We start from the raw sequence: 19,870 nt of genomic DNA on the forward strand, positions 1-19,870 counted from the left end.
GATCAGCTCTGTGATAGATTAGTAACAACATGAGAAGAAGGCCAGTACTGTAGATCAGCTCTGTGATAGATTAGTAACAACATGAGAAGAAGGCCAGTACTGTAGATCAGCTCTGTGATAGATTAGTAACAGCATGAGAAGAAGGCCAGTAGGCTGTACTGTAGATCAGCTCTGTGATAGATTAGTAACAACATGAGAAGAAGGCCAGTACTGTAGATCAGCTCTGTGATAGATTAGTAACAACATGAGAAGAAGGCCAGTACTGTAGATCAGCTCTGTGATAGATTAGTAACAACATGAGAAGAAGGCCAGTAGTGTAGATCAGCTCTGTGATAGATTAGTAACAGCATGAGAAGAAGGCCAGTACTGTAGATCAGCTCTGTGATAGATTAGTAACAGCATGAGAAGAAGGCCAGTACTGTAGATCAGCTCTGTGATAGATTAGTAACAACATGAGAAGAAGGCCAGTACTGTAGATCAGCTCTGTGATAGATTAGTAACAACATGAGAAGAAGGCCAGTACTGTAGATCAGCTCTGTGATAGATTAGTAACAACATGAGAAGAAGGCCAGTACTGTAGATCAGCTCTGTGATAGATTAGTAACAACATGAGAAGAAGGCCAGTACTGTAGATCAGCTCTGTGATAGATTAGTAACAGCATGAGAAGAAGGCCAGTACTGTAGATCAGCTCTGTGATAGATTAGTAACAACATGAGAAGAAGGCCAGTACTGTAGATCAGCTCTGTGATAGATTAGTAAGATTAGTAAACATGAGAAGAAGGCCAGTACTGTAGATCAGCTCTGTGATAGATTAGTAACAACATGAGAAGAAGGCCAGTACTGTAGATCAGCTCTGTGATAGATTAGTAACAACATGAGAAGAAGGCCAGTACTGTAGATCAGCTCTGTGATAGATTAGTAACAACATGAGAAGAAGGCCAGTACTGTAGATCAGCTCTGTGATAGATTAGTAACAACATGAGAAGAAGGCCAGTACTGTAGATCAGCTCTGTGATAGATTAGTAACAACATGAGAAGAAGGCCAGTACTGTAGATCAGCTCTGTGATAGATTAGTAACAACATGAGAAGAAGGCCAGTACTGTAGATCAGCTCTGTGATAGATTAGTAACAGCATGAGAAGAAGGCCAGTACTGTAGATCAGCTCTGTGATAGATTAGTAACAACATGAGAAGAAGGCCAGTACTGTAGATCAGCTCTGTGATAGATTAGTAACAACATGAGAAGAAGGCCAGTACTGTAGATCAGCTCTGTGATAGATTAGTAACAGCATGAGAAGAAGGCCAGTACTGTAGATCAGCTCTGTGATAGATTAGTAACAACATGAGAAGAAGGCCAGTACTGTAGATCAGCTCTGTGATAGATTAGTAATAACATGAGAAGAAGGCCAGTACTGTAGATCAGCTCTGTGATATATTAGTAATAACATGAGAAGAAGGCCAGTACTGTAGATCAGCTCTGTGATAGATTAGTAATAACATGAGAAGAAGGCCAGTACTGTAGATCAGCTCTGTGATAGATTAGTAATAACATGAGAAGAGAATAACCCATTCTGACAGTAGACCCCAGGTCCCTTTCTGACGAGTCAGCTGGATGCCGTCCCGAGGGCTAAGCATTCCCACGCTGGATAGTATGTGTTGTAACCATGGGGATTTACAATAACACCAATGTAACCAATCAGGGTTCCAATTATACACGGACTCTTGGGGGCAGCCCTGTAGACATCTCTTGGGGTTGCCCAACATGAGAAGAAGGGTTGCCCAGACATCTCTTGGGGTTGCCCAACATCTCTTGAGGGGCGCTGTAACATCTCTTGGGGTTGCCCAACATCTCTTGAGGTTGCCCAACATCTCTTGAGGTTGCCCAACATCTCTTGGGGGCGCCCAACATCTCTTGGGGTTGCCCAACATCTCTTGAGGGGCGCCCAACATCTCTTGGGGTTGCCCAACATCTCTTGAGGTTGCCCAACATCTCTTGGGGTTGCCTAACATGAGAAGGGGTTGCCCAACATCTCTTGGGGTTGCCCAACATCTCTTGGGGTTGCCCAACATCTCTTGGGGTTGCCCAACATCTCTTGGGGCGCCCAACATCTCTTGGGGTTGCCCAACATCTCTTGGGGTTGCCCAACATCTCTTGGGGTTGCCTAACATCTCTTGGGGTTGCCTAACATCTCTTGGGGTTGCCCAACATCTCTTGGGGTTGCCCAACATCTCTTCAGGGGCGCCCAACATCTCTTGGGGTTGTAACATCTCTTGAGGTTGCCCAACATCTCTTGAGGTTGCCCAACATCTCTTGGGGGCGCCCAACATCTCTTGGGGTTGCCCAACATCTCTTGGGGTTGCCCAACATCTCTTGGGGTTGCCCAACATCCATATCTTTGACCATTTCCATTCTGATAAGGGGGCCCTGATTTGTTATGAGGGAGCCCCCCCAACCCCCACTGTAATTTAAAACCTGCACCCAAACATGGGCACAGACACCAGACACAACTCAAAGTAACAAGCACACTCATACACAGACCAAACACATACACATTCCTTTATGAAAATATAGAAATATAAAGCAGGATGTGAAAGGGTCCTAAAACCCAGCTCTATTGTATTGGACCAGCTGTGGCCCCATAGATAAGCCCACCCAGAGACTCACCTTAGTCAGCCTCATCCTGCCGCTGTTGGACCTCTCTGGACCTCGGCGCGTCAGTGACCCTCTCACCACGGGCACAGGCTCTGCTTCCTCCCCACAGCAAGGCTCCGCAGTCAGGACGCAACCCATATAGAGATGTGAGCCCTGGCGCTCTCTCTCTCTCTCCTGTCCTCTCTCTCCCTGTCCACCTCTCCCTATACTCTACCAGACACTGTTTTCCTGCGTAGTCTCAGGCAGCTGTTTTTGTTGGCTGACGCGAGGCCCTTCCCCTTTTTCTGGCTCCCATTCAGCCTCACGCTCACTCTCCAAGGGCCAGAGGATATACCTTCTCTCACTCCTCTCTATGTCTCACACAGACACATGCATCCGCCGTCTCTCAAATACTCATATGCTATATTCTTTACATATATGGTCTCTCTCCCTCTGTCTTCTCTCATAGCAATATCAATACCTCTCTGTTTCTCCCTCCCTCTTGCTCTGAAACACTCTGTTTCTCCCTCCCTCTTGCTCTGAAACACTCTGTTTCTCCCTCCCTCTCTCACTCTGAATCCCTCTGTTTCTCCCTCCCTCCCTCTCTCACTCTGAAACCCCCTCTGTTACTCCTTCTCTCACTCTGAAACCCTCTGTTTCTCCCTCTCTCTCTCACTCTGAAATCCCCTCTGTTCCTCCTTCTCTCACTCTGAAACCCTCTGTTTCTCCCTCTCTCTCTCACTCTGAAATCCCCTCTGTTACTCCTTCTCTCACTCTGAAACCGTCTCTGTTTCTCCCTCCCTCTTGCTCTGAAACACTCTCTGTTTCTCCCTCTCTCTCTCTCTCTCACTCTGAAACCGTCTCTGTTACTCCTTCTCTCTCTCACTCTGAAACCTTCTCTGTTACTCCCTCTCTCTCTCACTCTGAAACCGTCTCTGTTTCTCCCTCTCTCTCTCACTCTGAAACCGTCTCTGTTACTCCCTCTCTCTCTCACTCTGAAACCGTCTCTGTTACTCCCTCTCTCTCTCACTCTGAAACCGTCTCTGTTTCTCCCTCTCTCTCTCACTCTGAAACCGTCTCTGTTACTCCCTCTCTCTCTCACTCTGAAACCGTCTCTGTTACTCCCCTCTCTCTCACTCTGAAACCGTCTCTGTTACTCCCTCTCTCTCTCACTCTGAAACCGTCTCTGTTTCTCCCTCTCTCTCTCACTCTGAAACCGTCTCTGTTACTCCCTCTCTCTCACTCTGAAACCCTCTGTTACTCCTTCTCTCTCTCACTCTGAAACCGTCTCTGTTACTCCTTTCTCTCTCACTCTGAAACCGTCTCTGTTACTCCCTCTCTCTCTCACTCTGAAACCGTCTCTGTTACTCCCTCTCTCTCTCACTCTGAAACCATCTCTGTTACTCCCTATCTCTCTCTCTCACTCTGAAACCGTCTCTGTTTCTCCCTCTCTCTCTCACTCTGAAACCGTTTCTGTTTCTCCCTCTCTCTCTCACTCTGAAACCGTCTCTGTTTCTCCCTCTCTCTCTCACTCTGAAACCGTCTCTGTTACTCCCTCTCTCTCTCACTCTGAAACCGTCTCTGTTTCTCCCTCTCTCTCTCACTCTGAAACCCTCTGTTTCTCCCCTCTCTCTTGCTCTGAAACACTCTGTTTCTCCTCTCTCTCTCACTCTGAAACCCTCTGTTACTCCCTTCTCTCACTCTGAAACCCTCTGTTTCTCCCTCTCTCTCTCACTCTGAAAACCCTCTGTTCCTCCTCTCTCTCACTCTGAAACCCTCTGTTTCTCCCTCTCTCTCTCACTCTGAAACCCCTCTGTTACTCCCCTCTCTCTCACTCTGAAACCGTCTCTGTTTCTCCCTCCCTCTTGCTCTGAAACACTCTCTGTTTCTCCCTCTCTCTCTCTCTCTCACTCTGAAACACTCTCTGTTACTCCCTCTCTCTCTCACTCTGAAACCGTCTCTGTTACTCCCTCTCTCTCTCACTCTGAAACCGTCTCTGTTACTCCCTCTCTCTCTCACTCTGAAACCGTCTCTGTTACTCCCCTCTCTCTCTCACTCTGAAACCGTCTCTGTTACTCCCTCTCTCTTGCTCTGAAACACTCTGTTTCTCCCTCTCTCTCTCACTCTGAAACCCTCTGTTTCTCCCTCTCTCTCACTCTGAAACCCCTCTGTTACTCCTTCTCTCACTCTGAAACCCTCTGTTTCTCCCTCTCTCTCTCACTCTGAAACCCCTCTGTTCCTCCTTCTCTCACTCTGAAACCCCTCTGTTTCTCCCTCTCTCTCTCACTCTGAAACCCTCTGTTACTCCTTCTCTCACTCTGAAACCGTCTCTGTTTCTCCCTCCTCTTGCTCTGAAACACTCTCTGTTTCTCCCTCTCTCTCTCTCTCTCTCTCTCACTCTGAAACACTCTCTGTTACTCCCTCTCTCTCTCACTCTGAAACCGTCTCTGTTACTCCTTCTCTCTCTCACTCTGAAACCTTCTCTGTTACTCCCTCTCTCTCTCACTCTGAAACCGTCTCTGTTACTCCTCTCTCTCTCACTCTGAAACCGTCTCTGTTACTCCCTCTCTCTCTCACTCTGAAACCGTCTCTGTTACTCCCCTCTCTCTCTCACTCTGAAACCGTCTCTGTTTCTCCCTCTCTCTCACTCTGAAACCGTCTCTGTTTCTCTCTCTCTCTCACTCTGAAACCGTCTCTGTTACTCCCTCTCTCTCTCACTCTGAAACCGTCTCTGTTACTCCCTCTCTCTCTCACTCTGAAACCGTCTCTGTTTCTCCCTCTCTCTCTCACTCTGAAACCGTCTCTGTTTCTTCTCTCTCTCACTCTGAAACCCTCTGTTACTCCTTCTCTCTCTCACTCTGAAACCGTCTCTGTTACTCCTTTCTCTCTCACTCTGAAACCGTCTCTGTTACTCCCCTCTCTCTCACTCTGAAACCGTCTCTGTTACTCCTTCTCTCTCTCACTCTGAAACCATCTCTGTTACTCCCTCTCTCTCTCACTCTGAAACCGTCTCTGTTTCTCCCTCTCTCACTCACTCTGAAACCGTCTCTGTTACTCCCTCTCTCTCTCACTCTGAAACCGTCTCTGTTTCTCCCTCTCTCTCTCACTCTGAAACCGTCTCTGTTACTCCCTCTCTCTCTCACTCTGAAACCGTCTCTGTTTCTCCTCTCTCTCTCACTCTGAAACCGTCTCTGTTTCTCCCTCTCTCTCTCACTCTGAAACCGTCTCTGTTTCTCCCTCTCTCTCTCACTCTGAAACCGTCTCTGTTACTCCCTCTCTCTCTCACTCTGAAACCGTCTCTGTTACTCCCTCTCTCTCTCACTCTGAAACCGTCTCTGTTTCTCCCTCTCTCTCTCACTCTGAAACCGTCTCTGTTACTCCCTCTCTCTCTCACTCTGAAACCGTCTCTGTTACTCCCTCTCTCTCTCACTCTGAAACCGTCTCTGTTACTCCCTCTCTCTCTCACTCTGAAACCGTCTCTGTTTCTCCCTCTCTCTCTCACTCTGAAACCGTCTCTGTTACTCCCTCTCTCTCTCACTCTGAAACCGTTTCTGTTTCTCCCTCTCTCTCTCACTCTGAAACCGTCTCTGTTTCTCCCTCTCTCTCTCACTCTGAAACCGTCTCTGTTACTCCCTCTCTCTCTCACTCTGAAACCGTCTCTGTTACTCCTTCTCTCTCTCACTCTGAAACCGTCTCTGTTTCTCCCTCTCTCTCTCACTCTGAAACCGTCTCTGTTTCTCCCTCTCTCTCTCACTCTGAAACCGTCTCTGTTTCTCCCTCTCTCTCTCACTCTGAAACCCTCTGTTACTCCTTCTCTCTCTCACTCTGAAACAGTCTCTGTTACTCCTCTCTCTCTCACTCTGAAACCGTCTCTGTTTCTCCCTCTCTCTCACTCTGAAACCGTCTCTGTTACTCCCTCTCTCTCTCTCACTCTGAAACCGTCTCTGTTACTCCCTCTCTCTCTCACTCTGAAACCGTCTCTGTTACTCCCTCTCTCTCTCACTCTGAAACCGTCTCTGTTACTCCCTCTCTCTCTCACTCTGAAACCGTCTCTGTTACTCCCTCTCTCTCTCACTCTGAAACCGTCTCTGTTACTCCCTCTCTCTCTCACTCTGAAACCTTCTCTGTTACTCCCTATCTCTCTCTCTCACTCTGAAACCGTCTCTGTTTCTCCCTCTCTCTCTCACTCTGAAACCTTCTCTGTTTCCCTCTCTCTCTCACTCTGAAACCGTCTCTGTTTCTCCTTCTCTCTCTCACTCTGAAACCGTCTCTGTTACTCCCTCTCTCTCTCACTCTGAAACCCTCTGTTACTCCCTCTCTCTCACTCTGAAACCGTCTCTGTTACTCCTTCTCTCTCTCACTCTGAAACCTTCTCTGTTACTCCCTCTCTCTCTCTCACTCTGAAACCGTCTCTGTTACTCCTCTCTCTCTCACTCTGAAACCGTCTCTGTTTCTCCCTCTCTCTCTCACTCTGAAACCGTCTCTGTTACTCCCTCTCTCTCTCACTCTGAAACCGTCTCTGTTACTCCCTCTCTCTCACTCTGAAACCGTCTCTGTTACTCCCTCTCTCTCTCACTCTGAAATCGTCTCTGTTACTCCCTCTCTCTCTCACTGAAACCCTCTGTTACTCCCTCTCTCTCTCACTGAAACCCTCTGTTTCTCCCTCTCTCTCTCACTGAAACCCTCTGTTACTCCCTCTCTCTCTCACTCTGAAACACTCTCTGTTTCTCCCTCTCTCTCTCACTCTGAAGCACTATCTGTTACTCCCTCTCTCTCTCACTCTGAAACCTTCTCTGTTACTCCCTCTCTCTCTCACTCTGAAACCTTCTCTGTTACTCCCTCTCTCACTCACTCTGAAACCGTCTCTGTTACTCAATCAAATTTAAATCAATCAATCAAATGTATTTATACAGCCCTTCTTACATCAGCTGATGTCACAGAGTCCTGTACAGAAACCCAGCCTAAAACCCCAAACCTCAAGCAATGAAGGTGTAGATGCACGGTGGCTAGGAAAAACTCCCTACTCCCTCTCTCTCTCACTCTGAAACCCTTTCTGTTACTCCCTCCCTCTCTCGCACTGAAACCCTCTTTGTTTCTCCCTCTCTCTCTCTGAACACTCCGTTTCCTGCTCACACATACACAGTAATCTTGCTAGACATGTTCTTTATTGTCTGAAATGGGTTCATCAAAACCAACACAACCAACACAAACAGTTGCAGTTTGGATGCTCTAAAACTACAGACCTCTCAGCATGGAACCACAGACCTCTTCTCACGAAACGACAGACCTCTTAGCATGGAACCACAGACCTCTCAGCATGGAACCACAGACCTCTTAGCACGGAACGACAGACCTCTTAGCATGGAACCACAGACCTCTCAGCATGGAACCACAGACCTCTTAGCACGGAACGACAGACCTCTTAGCATGGAACCACAGACCTCTCAGCATGGAACCACAGACCTCTTAGCACGTTTCTCCCTCTCTCTCTCACTCTGAACGACAGACCTCTTAGCATGGAACCACAGACCTCTTAGCATGGAACCACAGACCTCTTAGCACGGAACGACAGACCTCTTAGCATGGAACCACAGACCTCTTAGCATGGAACCACAGACCTCTTAGCACGGAACGACAGACCTCTTAGCATGGAACCACAGACCTCTTAGCATGGAACCACAGACCTCTTAGCACGGAACGACAGACCTCTTAGCATGGAACCACAGACCTCTTAGCATGGAACCACAGACCTCTCAGCATGGAACCACAGACCTCTTAGCACGGAACGACAGACCTCTTAGCATGGAACCACAGACCTCTTAGCATGGAACCACAGACCTCTTAGCACGGAATGACAGACCTCTTAGCATGGAACCACAGACCTCTTAGCATGGAACCACAGACCTCTTAGCACGGAACGACAGACCTCTTAGCATGGAACCACAGACCTCTTAGCATGGAACCACAGACCTCTTAGCACGGAACGACAGACCTCTTAGCATGGAACCACAGACCTCTTAGCATGGAACCACAGACCTCTCAGCATGGAACCACAGACCTCTTAGCACGGAACGACAGACCTCTTAGCATGGAACCACAGACCTCTTAGCATGGAACCACAGACCTCTTAGCACGGAACGACAGACCTCTTAGCATGGAACCACAGACCTCTTAGCATGGAACCACAGACCTCTTAGCACGGAACGACAGACCTCTTAGCATGGAACCACAGACCTCTTAGCATGGAACCACAGACCTCTTAGCATGGAGCCACACACCTCTGAGCATGGAACCACAGACCTCTTAGCACGGAACGACAGACCTCTTAGCATGGAACCACAGACCTCTTAGCATGGAACCACACACTTCTTAGCATGGAACCACAGACCTCTTTGCATGGAACCACATACCTCTTAGCATGGAACCACAGACCTCTTAGCATGGAGCCACACACCTCTGAGCATGGAACCACAGACCTCTTAGCATGGAACCACACACCTCTTAGCATTAGCATGGAACCACAGACCTCTTAATATAGAACCACAGACCTCTTAGCATGGAACCACAGACCTCTTAGCATGGAACCACAGACCTCTTAGCATGGAGCCACACACCTCTGAGCATGGAACCACAGACCTCTTAGCATGGAACCACACACCTCTTAGCATGGAACCACAGACCTCTTAATATAGAACCACAGACCTCTGAGCATGGAACCACAGACCTCTTAGCATGGAACCACAGACCTCTTAGCATGGAACCACAGACCTCTTAGCATGGAGCCACACACCTCTGAGCATGGAACCACAGACCTCTTAGCATGGAACCACACACCTCTTAGCATGGAACCACAGACCTCTTAATATAGAACCACAGACCTCTGAGCATGGAACCACAGACATCTTATCACATAAGTTCCAAATACTGCTGGCAGAGTTGAAGTGGTCAGAAGTGCGGTTTAGCTTATAGTCATCTATAAGCTAAACATCTAACATTTTGTCTACACTGTTTGTTTCTCCTGTCTTGTTTGTTGTCTTTTGTTTTTCCTGTCTTGTTGTTGTTTGTTTCTCCTGTCTTGTTGTTGTTTGTTTCTTGTCTTGTTGTTGTTTGATTCTCCTGTCTTGTTGTTGTTTGTTTCTCCTGTCTTGTTGTTGTTTTGTTTCTCCTGTCTTGTTGTTGTTTGATTCTCCTGTCTTGTTGTTGTTTGTTTCTCCTGTCTTGTTGTTGTTTGTTTCTCCTGTCTTGTTGTTGTTTGTTTCTCCTGTCTTGTTGTTGTTTGATTCTCCTGTCTTGTTGTTGTTTGTTTCTCCTGTCTTGTTGTTGTTTGATTCTCCTGTCTGTCTTGTTGTTGTTTGATTCTCCTGTCTTGTTGTTGTTTGATTCTCCTGTCTTGTTGTTGTTTGATTCTCCTGTCTTGTTGTTGTTTGATTCTCCTGTCTTGTTGTTGTTTGTTTCTCCTGTCTTGTTGTTGTTTGATTCTCCTGTCTTGTTGTTGTTTGATTCTCCTGTCTTGTTGTTGTTTGATTCTCCTGTTCTCCTGTCTTGTTGTTGTTTGTTGTCTTGTTGTTGTTTGATTCTCCTGTCTTGTTGTTGTTTGATTCTCCTGTCTTGTTGTTGTTTGTTTCTCCTGTCTTGTTGTTGTTTGATTCTCCTGTCTTGTTGTTGTTTGATTCTCCTGTCTTGTTGTTGTTTGATTCTCCTGTCTTGTTGTTGTTTGTTTCTCCTGTCTTGTTGTTGTTTGTTTCTCCTGTCTTGTTGTTGTTTGATTCTCCTGTCTTGTTGTTGTTTGATTCTTGTCTTGTTGTTGTTTGATTCTCCTGTCTTGTTGTTGTTTGATTCTCCTGTCTTGTTGTTGTTTGATTCTCCTGTCTTGTTGTTGTTTGATTCTCCTGTCTTGTTGTTGTTTGTTTCTCCTGTCTTGTTGTTGTTTGATTCTCCTGTCTTGTTGTTGTTTGTTTCTCCTGTCTTGTTGTTGTTTGTTTGATTCTCCTGTCTTGTTGTTGTTTGATTCTCCTGTCTTGTTGTTGTTTGTTTCTCCTGTCTTGTTGTTGTTTGTTTCTCCTGTCTTGTTGTTGTTTGTTTCTCCTGTCTTGTTGTTGTTTGTTTCTCCTGTCTTGTTGTTGTTTGATTCTCCTGTTTCTTGTTGTTGTTTGATTCTCCTGTCTTGTTGTTGTTTTGTTTTTCTCCTGTCTTGTTGTCCTGTCTTGTTTTGTTTGATTCCTGTCTTGTTGTTGTTTGATTCTCCTGTCTTGTTGTTGTTTGATTCTCCTGTCTTGTTGTTGTTTGTTTCTCCTGTCTTGTTGTTGTTTGTTTCTCCTGTCTTGTTGTTGTTTGTTTCTCCTGTCTTGTTGTTGTTTGATTCTCCTGTCTTGTTGTTGTTTGTTTCTCCTGTCTCCTGTCTTGTTGTTGTTTGATTCTCCTGTCTTGTTGTTGTTTGATTCTCCTGTCTTGTTGTTGTTTGTTTCTCCTGTCTTGTTGTTGTTTGTTTCTCCTGTCTTGTTGTTGTTTGTTTCTCCTGTCTTGTTGTTGTTTGTTTCTCCTGTCTTGTTGTTGTTTGATTCTCCTGTCTTGTTGTTGTTTGTTTCTCCTGTCTTGTTGTTGTTTGTTTCTCCTGTCTTGTTGTTGTTTGATTCTCCTGTCTTGTTTGTTGTTTGATTCTCTGTCTGTCTTGTTGTTGTTTGTTTCTCCTGTCTCCTGTCTTGTTGTTGTTTGATTCTCCTGTCTTGTTGTTGTTTGATTCTCCTGTCTTGTTGTTGTTTGTTTCTCCTGTCTTGTTGTTGTTTGATTCTCTCTGTCTTGTTGTTGTTTGATTCTCTTGTTGTTGTTTGATTCTCCTGTCTTGTTGTTGTTTGATTCTCCTGTCTTGTTGTTGTTTGATTCTCCTGTCTTGTTGTTGTTTGATTCTCCTGTCTTGTTGTTGTTTGATTCTCCTGTCTTGTTGTTGTTTGTTTCTCTTGTTGTTGTTTGATTCTCCTGTCTTGATTCTCCTGTCTTGTTGTTGTTTGATTCTCCTGTCTTGTTGTTGTTTGTTTCTCCTGTCTTGTTGTTGTTTGATTCTCCTGTCTTGTTGTTGTTTGTTTCTCCTGTCTTGTTGTTGTTTGTTTCTCCTGTCTTGTTGTTGTTTGTTTCTCCTGTCTGTTTGTTTCTCCTGTCTTGTTGTTTTTTTCTCCTGTCTTGTTGTTGTTTGTTTCTCCTGTCTGATTCTCCTGTCTTGTTGTTGTTTGATTCTCCTGTCTTGTTGTTGTTTGATTCTCCTGTCTTGTTGTTGTTTGATTCTCCTGTCTTGTTGTTGTTTGATTCTCCTGTCTTGTTGTTGTTTGTTTCTCCTGTCTTGTTGTTGTTTGTTTCTCTGTCTTGTCTTGTTGTTTCTTGTTTGATTCTCCTGTCTTGTTGTTGTTTGTTTCTCCTGTCTTGTTGTTGTTTGTTTCTCCTGTCTTGTTGTTGTTTGATTCTCCTGTCTTGTTGTTTGTTGTTTGTTTCTCCTGTCTTGTTGTTGTTTGTTTGTTTCTGTTTCTCCTGTCTTGTTGTTGTTTTGATTCTCCTGTCTTGTTGTTGTTTGTTTCTCCTGTCTTGTTGTTGTTTGTTTCTCCTGTCTTGTTGTTGTTTGTTTCTCCTGTCTTGTTGTTGTTTGTTTCTCCTGTCTTGTTGTTGTTTGTCTTGTTGTTGTTTGTTTCTCCTGTCTTGTTGTTGTTTGTTTCTCCTGTCTTGTTGTTGTTTGTTTCTCCTGTCTTGTTGTTGTTTGTTTCTCCTGTCTTGTTGTTGTTTGTTTCTCCTGTCTTGTTGTTGTTTGTTTCTCCTGTCTTGTTGTTGTTTGATTCTCCTGTCTTGTTGTTGTTTGTTTCTCCTGTCTTGTTGTTGTTTGTTTCTCCTGTCTTGTTGTTGTTTGTTTCTCCTGTCTTGTTGTTGTTTGTTTCTCCTGTCTTGTTGTTGTTTGTTTCTCCTGTCTCCTGTCTTGTTGTTGTTTGTTTCTCCTGTCTTGTTGTTGTTTGTTTCTCCTGTCTGTTTCTTGTCTTGTTGTTGTTTGTTTCTCCTGTCTTGTTGTTGTTTGTTTCTCCTGTCTTCCTGTCTTGTTGTTGTTTGTTTCTCTGTCTTGTTGTTGTTTGTTCTTGTTGTTGTTGTTTGTTTCTCCTGTCTTGTTGTTGTTTGTTTTTCTCCTGTCTTGTTGTTGTTTGTTTCTCCTGTCTTGTTGTTGTTTGATTCTCCTGTCTTGTTGTTGTTTGATTCTCCTGTCTTGTTGTTGTTTGATTCTCCTGTCTTGTTGTTGTTTGTTTCTCCTGTCTTGTTGTTGTTTGATTCTCCTGTCTTGTTGTTGTTTGTTTCTCCTGTCTTGTTGTTGTTTGTTTCTCCTGTCTTGTTGTTGTTTGTTTCTCCTGTCTTGTTGTTGTTTGATTCTCCTGTCTTGTTGTTGTTTGTTTCTCCTGTCTTGTTGTTGTTTGTTTCTCCTGTCTTTTTGTTGTTGTTTGTTTCTCCTGTCTTGTTGTTGTTTGTTTCTCCTGTCTTGTTGTTGTTTGATTCTCCTGTCTTGTTGTTGTTTGTTTCTCCTGTCTTGTTGTTGTTTGTTTCTCCTGTCTTGTTGTTGTTTGTTTCTCCTGTCTTGTTGTTGTTTGATTCTCCTGTCTTGTTGTTGTTTGTTTCTCCTGTCTTGTTGTTGTTTGATTCTCCTGTCTTTTTGCTGTTGTTTGATTCTCCTGTCTGTAACGGCTCTCTTCTATCTCCTCCTCTGACGAAGAGGTAGAACAAGGATCGGACCAAAATGCAGCGTGATGATGATTCATGATATAATTTTAATGAAGGAAAAAACAATACAAGCGGAAACTACAAAATAATGAAAAGTGAAAAACCGAAACAGCCCTATCCGGTGCAAACACAAAGACAGGAACAATCACCCACGAAAACACTCACAGAATATGGCTGCCTAAATATGGTTCCCAATCAGAGACAACGATAATCACCTGACTCTGATTGAGAACCGCCTCAGGCAGCCATAGACTACGTAACACCCCACAAAACTCCTAAGACAAAAACACACCACAATAACCCATGTCACACCCTGGCCTGACCAAATAAATAAAGAAAACACAAAATACTAAGACCAAGGCGTGACAGAACACCCCCCCCCCTAAGGTGCGGACTCCCGGACGCACCTCAAAACCATAGGGAGGGTCCGGGTGGGCGTCTGTCCATGGTGGCGGCTCCGGCTCGGGACGTGGACCCCACTCCATAAATGTCATAGTTCCTCCCCCTCGCGTCCTGGGATAATCCACCCTTGCCGCCGACCATGGCCTAATAGTCCTCACCCAGAACCCCACTGGACTGAGGGGCAGCTCGAGACTGAGGGGCAGCTCGTGACTGAGGGGCAGCTCGGGACTGAGGGGCAGCTCGGGACTGAGGGGCAGCTCGGGACTGAGGAAGCTCGGGACTGAGGGGAAGCTCGGGACTGAGGGGAAACTAGGGACTAAGGGGAAACTCGGGACTGAGGGGAAACTCGGGACTGAGGGGCAGCTCAGCACTGAGGGGAAGCCCAGCACTGAGGGAAAGCCCAGCACTGAGAGGAAGCTCAGCACTGAGAGGAAGCTCAGGCAGGTAGTTGGCTCTGGCAGATCCTGGCTGGCTGGCGGATCTGGAAGAGTCTGATTGACTGGCAGATCTGGAAGAGTCTGGTTGACTGGCAGATCTGGAAGAGTCTGGTTGACTGGCGGATCTAGCTGCTCTGGCTGCTCCATGCAGACTGGCAGCTCTGGCTGCTCCATGCAGACTGGCAGCTCTGGAGAGGCGAGGCGCACTGTAGGCCTGATGCGTGGTGCTGCCACTGGTGGAACTGGATAGAGAACACGCACAGGAAGCCTGGTGCGGGGAGCTGCCACCGGAGGAGTGGTGTGTGGAGGTGGCTCTGGATAGACCGGACCGTGCAGGCGCACTGGAGTTCTTGAGCGCCGAGCCTGCCCAACCTTACCTGGCTCGATGCCCACTCTTGCCCGGCCAATACGAAGAGCTGGTATGAACCGCACCGGGCTATGCACCCGCACTGGAAACACTGTGCGCTCCATAGCATAACACGGTGCATGCCCGGTCTCTCTAGCCCCCCGGTCAGTACAGGGAGTTTGCGCAGGTCTCTTACCTGGCATAGCCATACTCCCTGTGAGCCCCCCCCAAAACATTTTTGGGGCTGACTCTCAGGCTTCCATCCGCGTCGCAGTGCTGCCTCCTCAAACCAGCGCCTCTCCGCTTTCGCCGCCTCCAGTTCTTCCTTGGGGTGGCGATATTCTCCAGGCTGAGCCCAAGGTCCTTCACCGTCGAGTTCGTCCTCCCATGTCCAGTCCCTCTCTCGCTGCACCTTGGTGCGGCTACACTCCCCTGGTTTAGCCCAGGGTCCTCTCCCGTCAAGGATTTCCTCCCAAGTCCAGAAATTCTTGTCGCGCTGCTCCTGCTGCCGCTGTTGCCTGTTACCACGTCACTTGGTCCGGGTGGGGTGGGTGATTCTGTAACGGCTCTCCTCCTCTGACGAAGAGGTGGAACAAGGATCGGACCAAAATGCAGCGTGATGATGATTCATGATATAGTTTTAATGAAGGAAAAAACAATACAAGCGGAAACTACAAAATAATGAAAAGTGAAAAACCGAAACAGCCCTATCCGGTGCAAACACAAAGACAGGAACAATCACCCACGAAAACACTCACATAATATGGCTGCCTAAATATGGTTCCCAATCAGAGACAACGATAATCACCTGACTCTGATTGAGAACCGACGCATTATAGAGAGACATTATAGAGAGACATTATAGAGACGCATTATAGAGACGCATTTACCTCTGGGTTAACGACTCCTCCAAAAGCTATATGGAGTCATGTGTTTCAATTAAGGAGATGAGATTGGAGGTGTGGGTTGCACAGCTGCCCTGCCCTTTAAATAAAGGCACACGAAGCCTGGTTACAGACAAATCTGTTCTTCTCCAGAAAGATTGGTTAGTGTGAGCCATGCCTCGATCCCAGCAACTTTCACAGGACCTTAGAAGATGCATTATAGAGATGCATTATAGAGACGCATTATAGAGATGCATTATAGAGAGACATTATAGAGATGCATTATAGAGAGACATTATAGAGATGCATTATAGAGATGCATTATAGAGATGCATTATAGAGATGCATTATAGAGATGCATTATAGAGATGCATTATAGAGATGCATTATAGAGATGCATTATAGAGAGACATTATAGAGATGCATTATAGAGATGCATTATAGAGAGACATTATAGAGATGCATTATAGAGAGACATTATAGAGATGCATTATAGAGATGCATTATAGAGAGACATTATAGAGATGCATTATAGAGAGACATTATAGAGAGACATTATAGAGATGCATTATAGAGATGCATTATAGAGACGCATTATAGAGAGACATTATAGAGAGACATTATAGAGAGACATTATAGAGAGACATTTTAGAGATCCATTATAGAGAGACATTATAGAGATGCATTATAGAGATGCATTATAGAGAGACATTATAGAGATGCATTATAGAGATGCATTATAGAGATGCATTATAGAGAATGCATTATAGAGAGACATTATAGAGATGCATTATAGAGATGCATTATAGAGAGACATTATAGAGACACATTATAGAGAGTCATTATAGAGAGACATTATAGAGAGACATTTTAGAGATGCATTATAGAGAGACATTATAGAGACACATTATAGAGAGACATTTTAGAGATGCATTATAGAGACATTATTTTATGGTATACCACTACTAAATTATGCAAGTTTTGATTTTCTGAATCTAACCCATCACTTCACAGCTTAGTGCATTATTCACCCACTTTTTCCGTTTCTTCTGTTGAACTGGGCTATAAGTTTCTCTGTCACATTTTAGGTTCTCTTGTTCACTTCAAATAGATAAAAAATACAATATTTGACTGTTGATCTTGTAATATCCTGTATATCCTAACCACCCCTTCCACCACACCACTGACCCCTGTGACCTTAAGCTGGGTTTTGGCCCAGGTTGTGACCTCTGACATTAAGTTCTCCACTTCAGAACGCTGATGGGAAACGGGCATTGCTGTGTAACTGAGGAGAGAGGGAGCGATGGGAGTAAGCTGTGGTCTGAGGACGTCGTGGGTCCTGAGGCATATACTGTAGTCTGAGGATGGCGTGGGTCCTGAGGCATATACTGTAGTCTGAGGACGGCGTGGGTCCTGAGGCATATACTGTAGTCTGAGGACGGGGGGTCCTGGAGGAGCTGTAGTCAGAGGAGTGGGGGGGTTCCTGGAGTGAGCTGTAGTCAGAGGAGGGGGGGTTCCTTAGGAGTGTGCTGTAGTCAGAGGAGGGGGGGTTCCTTAGGAGTGTGCTGTAGTCAGAGGAGGGGGTTCCTTAGGAGTGTGCTGTAGTCAGAGGAGGAGGGGGTTCCTTAGGAGTGTGCTGTAGTCAGAGGAGGGGGGTTCCTTAGGAGTGTGCTGTAGTCAGAGGAGGGGGTTCCTTAGGAGTGTGCTGTAGTCAGAGGAGGAGGGGGTTCCTTAGGAGTGTGCTGTAGTCAGAGGAGGGGGGTTCCTTAGGAGTGTGCTGCAGTCAGAGGAGGGGGTTCCTTAGGAGTGTGCTGTAGTCAGAGGAGGGGGTTCCTTAGGAGTGTGCTGTAGTCAGAGGAGGGGGTTCCTTAGGAGTGTGCTGTAGTCAGAGGAGGGGGTTCCTTAGGAGTGTGCTGTAGTCAGAGGAGGGGGTTCCTTAGGAGTGTGCTGTAGTCAGAGGAGGGGGTTCCTTAGGAGTGTGCTGTAGTCAGAGGAGGGGGTTCCTTAGGAGTGTGCTGTAGTCAGAGAGGGGGGTTCAGTGAGCTGTAGTCAGAGGAGGGGGGTTCCTTAGGAGTGTGCTGTAGTCAGAGGAGGGGGGTTCCTTAGGAGTGTGCTGTAGTCAGAGGAGGAGGGGGGGTTCCTTAGGAGTGTGCTGTAGTCAGAGGAGGGGGGGGTTCCTTAGGAGTGTGCTGTAGTCAGAGGAGGGGGGGTTCCTTAGGAGTGTGCTGTAGTCAGAGGAGGGGGGGGGGTTCCTTAGGAGTGTGCTGTAGTCAGAGGAGGGGGGTTCCTTAGGAGTGTGCTGTAGTCAGAGGAGGAGGGGGGGTTAAATAAATGAGCCACATTCTCAAAGCTAGAAAAGTGATTATTTTGTTAAGGGGCCCCTCCCATAGCCTACCACTTGTTGGTGGCTTTCTATTTCCAAACATACATTTAAGCATCAAATAGAACACAATTTTCTGTATATGGTAAACCCATAGACTTAGATAAACATCACATCATTGTATCTGTCCCATTATGTCGTCTGTGAGAGCACGGGCTGCACCAATTGAGGCCATCTCCATTTTGATGTAGACCATTTTCTTCTTCTACTACTTTTATGAGTTGATAAACAAACAGAAAGGGTGCATACTGCCACCTAGAGGGTGTTGTTTGAACAGGTATAAAGCCAAGGTTGGAGACTGCAACCTGCAGTTATGAAACATTTTCTCATGAGTATAATGTATTGGCAGATCCCTCCTTGTGACCTGGATAGAATTATGTGATTCTTCCTTAACCCATAGGAAGTCCCACTAAGCTGACGACTTCAAATTGGTAAAAATCCTCAATGGTGCTGCCCATGCTAAAACAGGCTTTTGGGCACTAGAGCCATCTATCTCTATGGGCAAGGACAGATTTGCAAGTGTGGGCATGATCCCTAAACAGGAAGAACAAAAACAAGGTCCATATCACAGACCACAAGACCAAAGTAATAAGCTCATCACAAACAAAATGTGCTGTATATTCAAGTACAATATTTGGGCCTTACCAACATCTTCACTTTAGGAAGGTTGCTCCTAGTAAAAGGCTATGTGAAAGCTGGTTATATTTAAAGGAATAGTTTATGCATGTCATGTCCAAATCATCCTAAAGTATCTAAAAATGTACCGTGTAACTCAAAGAAGTTCATTATGGATGATTTAGACATTAAGCGTGAAAATGCTAATATAGGTACCATCGACTGGCATTGGATTTGGGCCACAAATGAATGAAACAGTCGGCCATGTAAACACAACCAAAGCATGGATTGCTGTGATACCTTGTCCATAAAACTGCTTACAAAGTAAGGAAAATAATTTTTCAATGTGTCATTTGGGTGAACTATCCATTTAATGACTAAGAATCAGTTAATCAGCTACGTTCTAACGTCTGGTGGAAAGCCTTCCCAGAAGAATGGAGGCTGTTATAGCAGTGAAGGGGAATCCAACTCCATATTAATACCCATCATTTTGGAATGAGATGTTCGATGAGCAGGTGTCCAAATACTTTTGGCCATGTAATGTATCAATCAATCCTCAAATGTAGGATTGTCGTCAGTTGGTTACTTTGGACAATTCTATGCCCCCAGATACAAAGGCCGGACATAAAACCCGGTGTCAAAAGGTCGTAGTCATGGAAAACACAAGAGGAAATAGGAACAGAACAGGCGATGGAATGTGTTAAATAGGAAACTTCAAAGACAAAACATACCTATCAAGAGTTTTTGTGTGTGTGTGTGTGTGTGTGTGTGTGTGTGTGTGTGTGTGTGTGTGTGTGTGTGTGTGAATCCCAAATCATTGGCTGTTATAGAGGTGGGAGATTGGATAGTGTCACATTCAAAAATATATAATTAAAGTTGATTGTGTGGGAATAAAGTTAAACTGTGACTCCTCACAGCTGTGGTGAGCTTATTACCTTATAAAATTCCTTCAATTGACCCTTGAATTCAGATCTGAGGCCATTACTGACCACACTTAACCTTGACTGAACACAGCCGGGGAGTTCATCTCCCCCCTGGATAGGACATGTAGATTTCCCCCGGGGGCAGAGGAGCTTGCCTGCCTCCGTGTACAGGAATAGACCATATGGGAGACAAGCAGGAAGAGATGCTGGGAAAATGTCAAGTTCACCAGTTACTCAGAGGACATGCAGCTGTTCCAGCCTCAGATTGTCACCCCCCTCCGCAGACTGTATTATACGCCTCAAGACCCCACCCCCAGATTACAGTACACTCCCAGGACACCCCCAGACTACAGCACACTCCTTCAGAACCCCCTCCCCCAGACTACAGCACACTCCTAAGGAACCCCCCTCCTCTGACTACAGCACACTCCTAAGGAACCCCCCTCCTCTGACTACAGCACACTCCTAAGGACCCCCCCCCCTCTGACTACAGCACACTCCTAAGGAACCCCC

General features: G+C 45.9%; 1 protein-coding gene across 1 annotated transcript in view; it reads right to left on the reverse strand.

Moving 5' to 3' along the window:
• The window catches only part of LOC118360423 (tensin-2-like), a 79,822-nt gene extending 76,715 nt beyond the window's left edge, over nt 1-3,107 (reverse strand). Inside the window, exon 1 of the mRNA XM_052484178.1 lies at nt 2,667-3,107. Coding sequence (XP_052340138.1) covers nt 2,667-2,792 — 126 coding nt within the window. The 5' untranslated portion in view covers nt 2,793-3,107. The remainder of the gene's footprint in view (nt 1-2,666) is intronic.
• Nucleotides 3,108-19,870: the final 16,763 nt, after the last annotated feature.

This window comes from Oncorhynchus keta, chromosome 28 (assembly GCF_023373465.1).
Source record: "Oncorhynchus keta strain PuntledgeMale-10-30-2019 chromosome 28, Oket_V2, whole genome shotgun sequence".
In the NCBI taxonomy this organism is placed as follows: domain Eukaryota; kingdom Metazoa; phylum Chordata; class Actinopteri; order Salmoniformes; family Salmonidae; genus Oncorhynchus; species Oncorhynchus keta.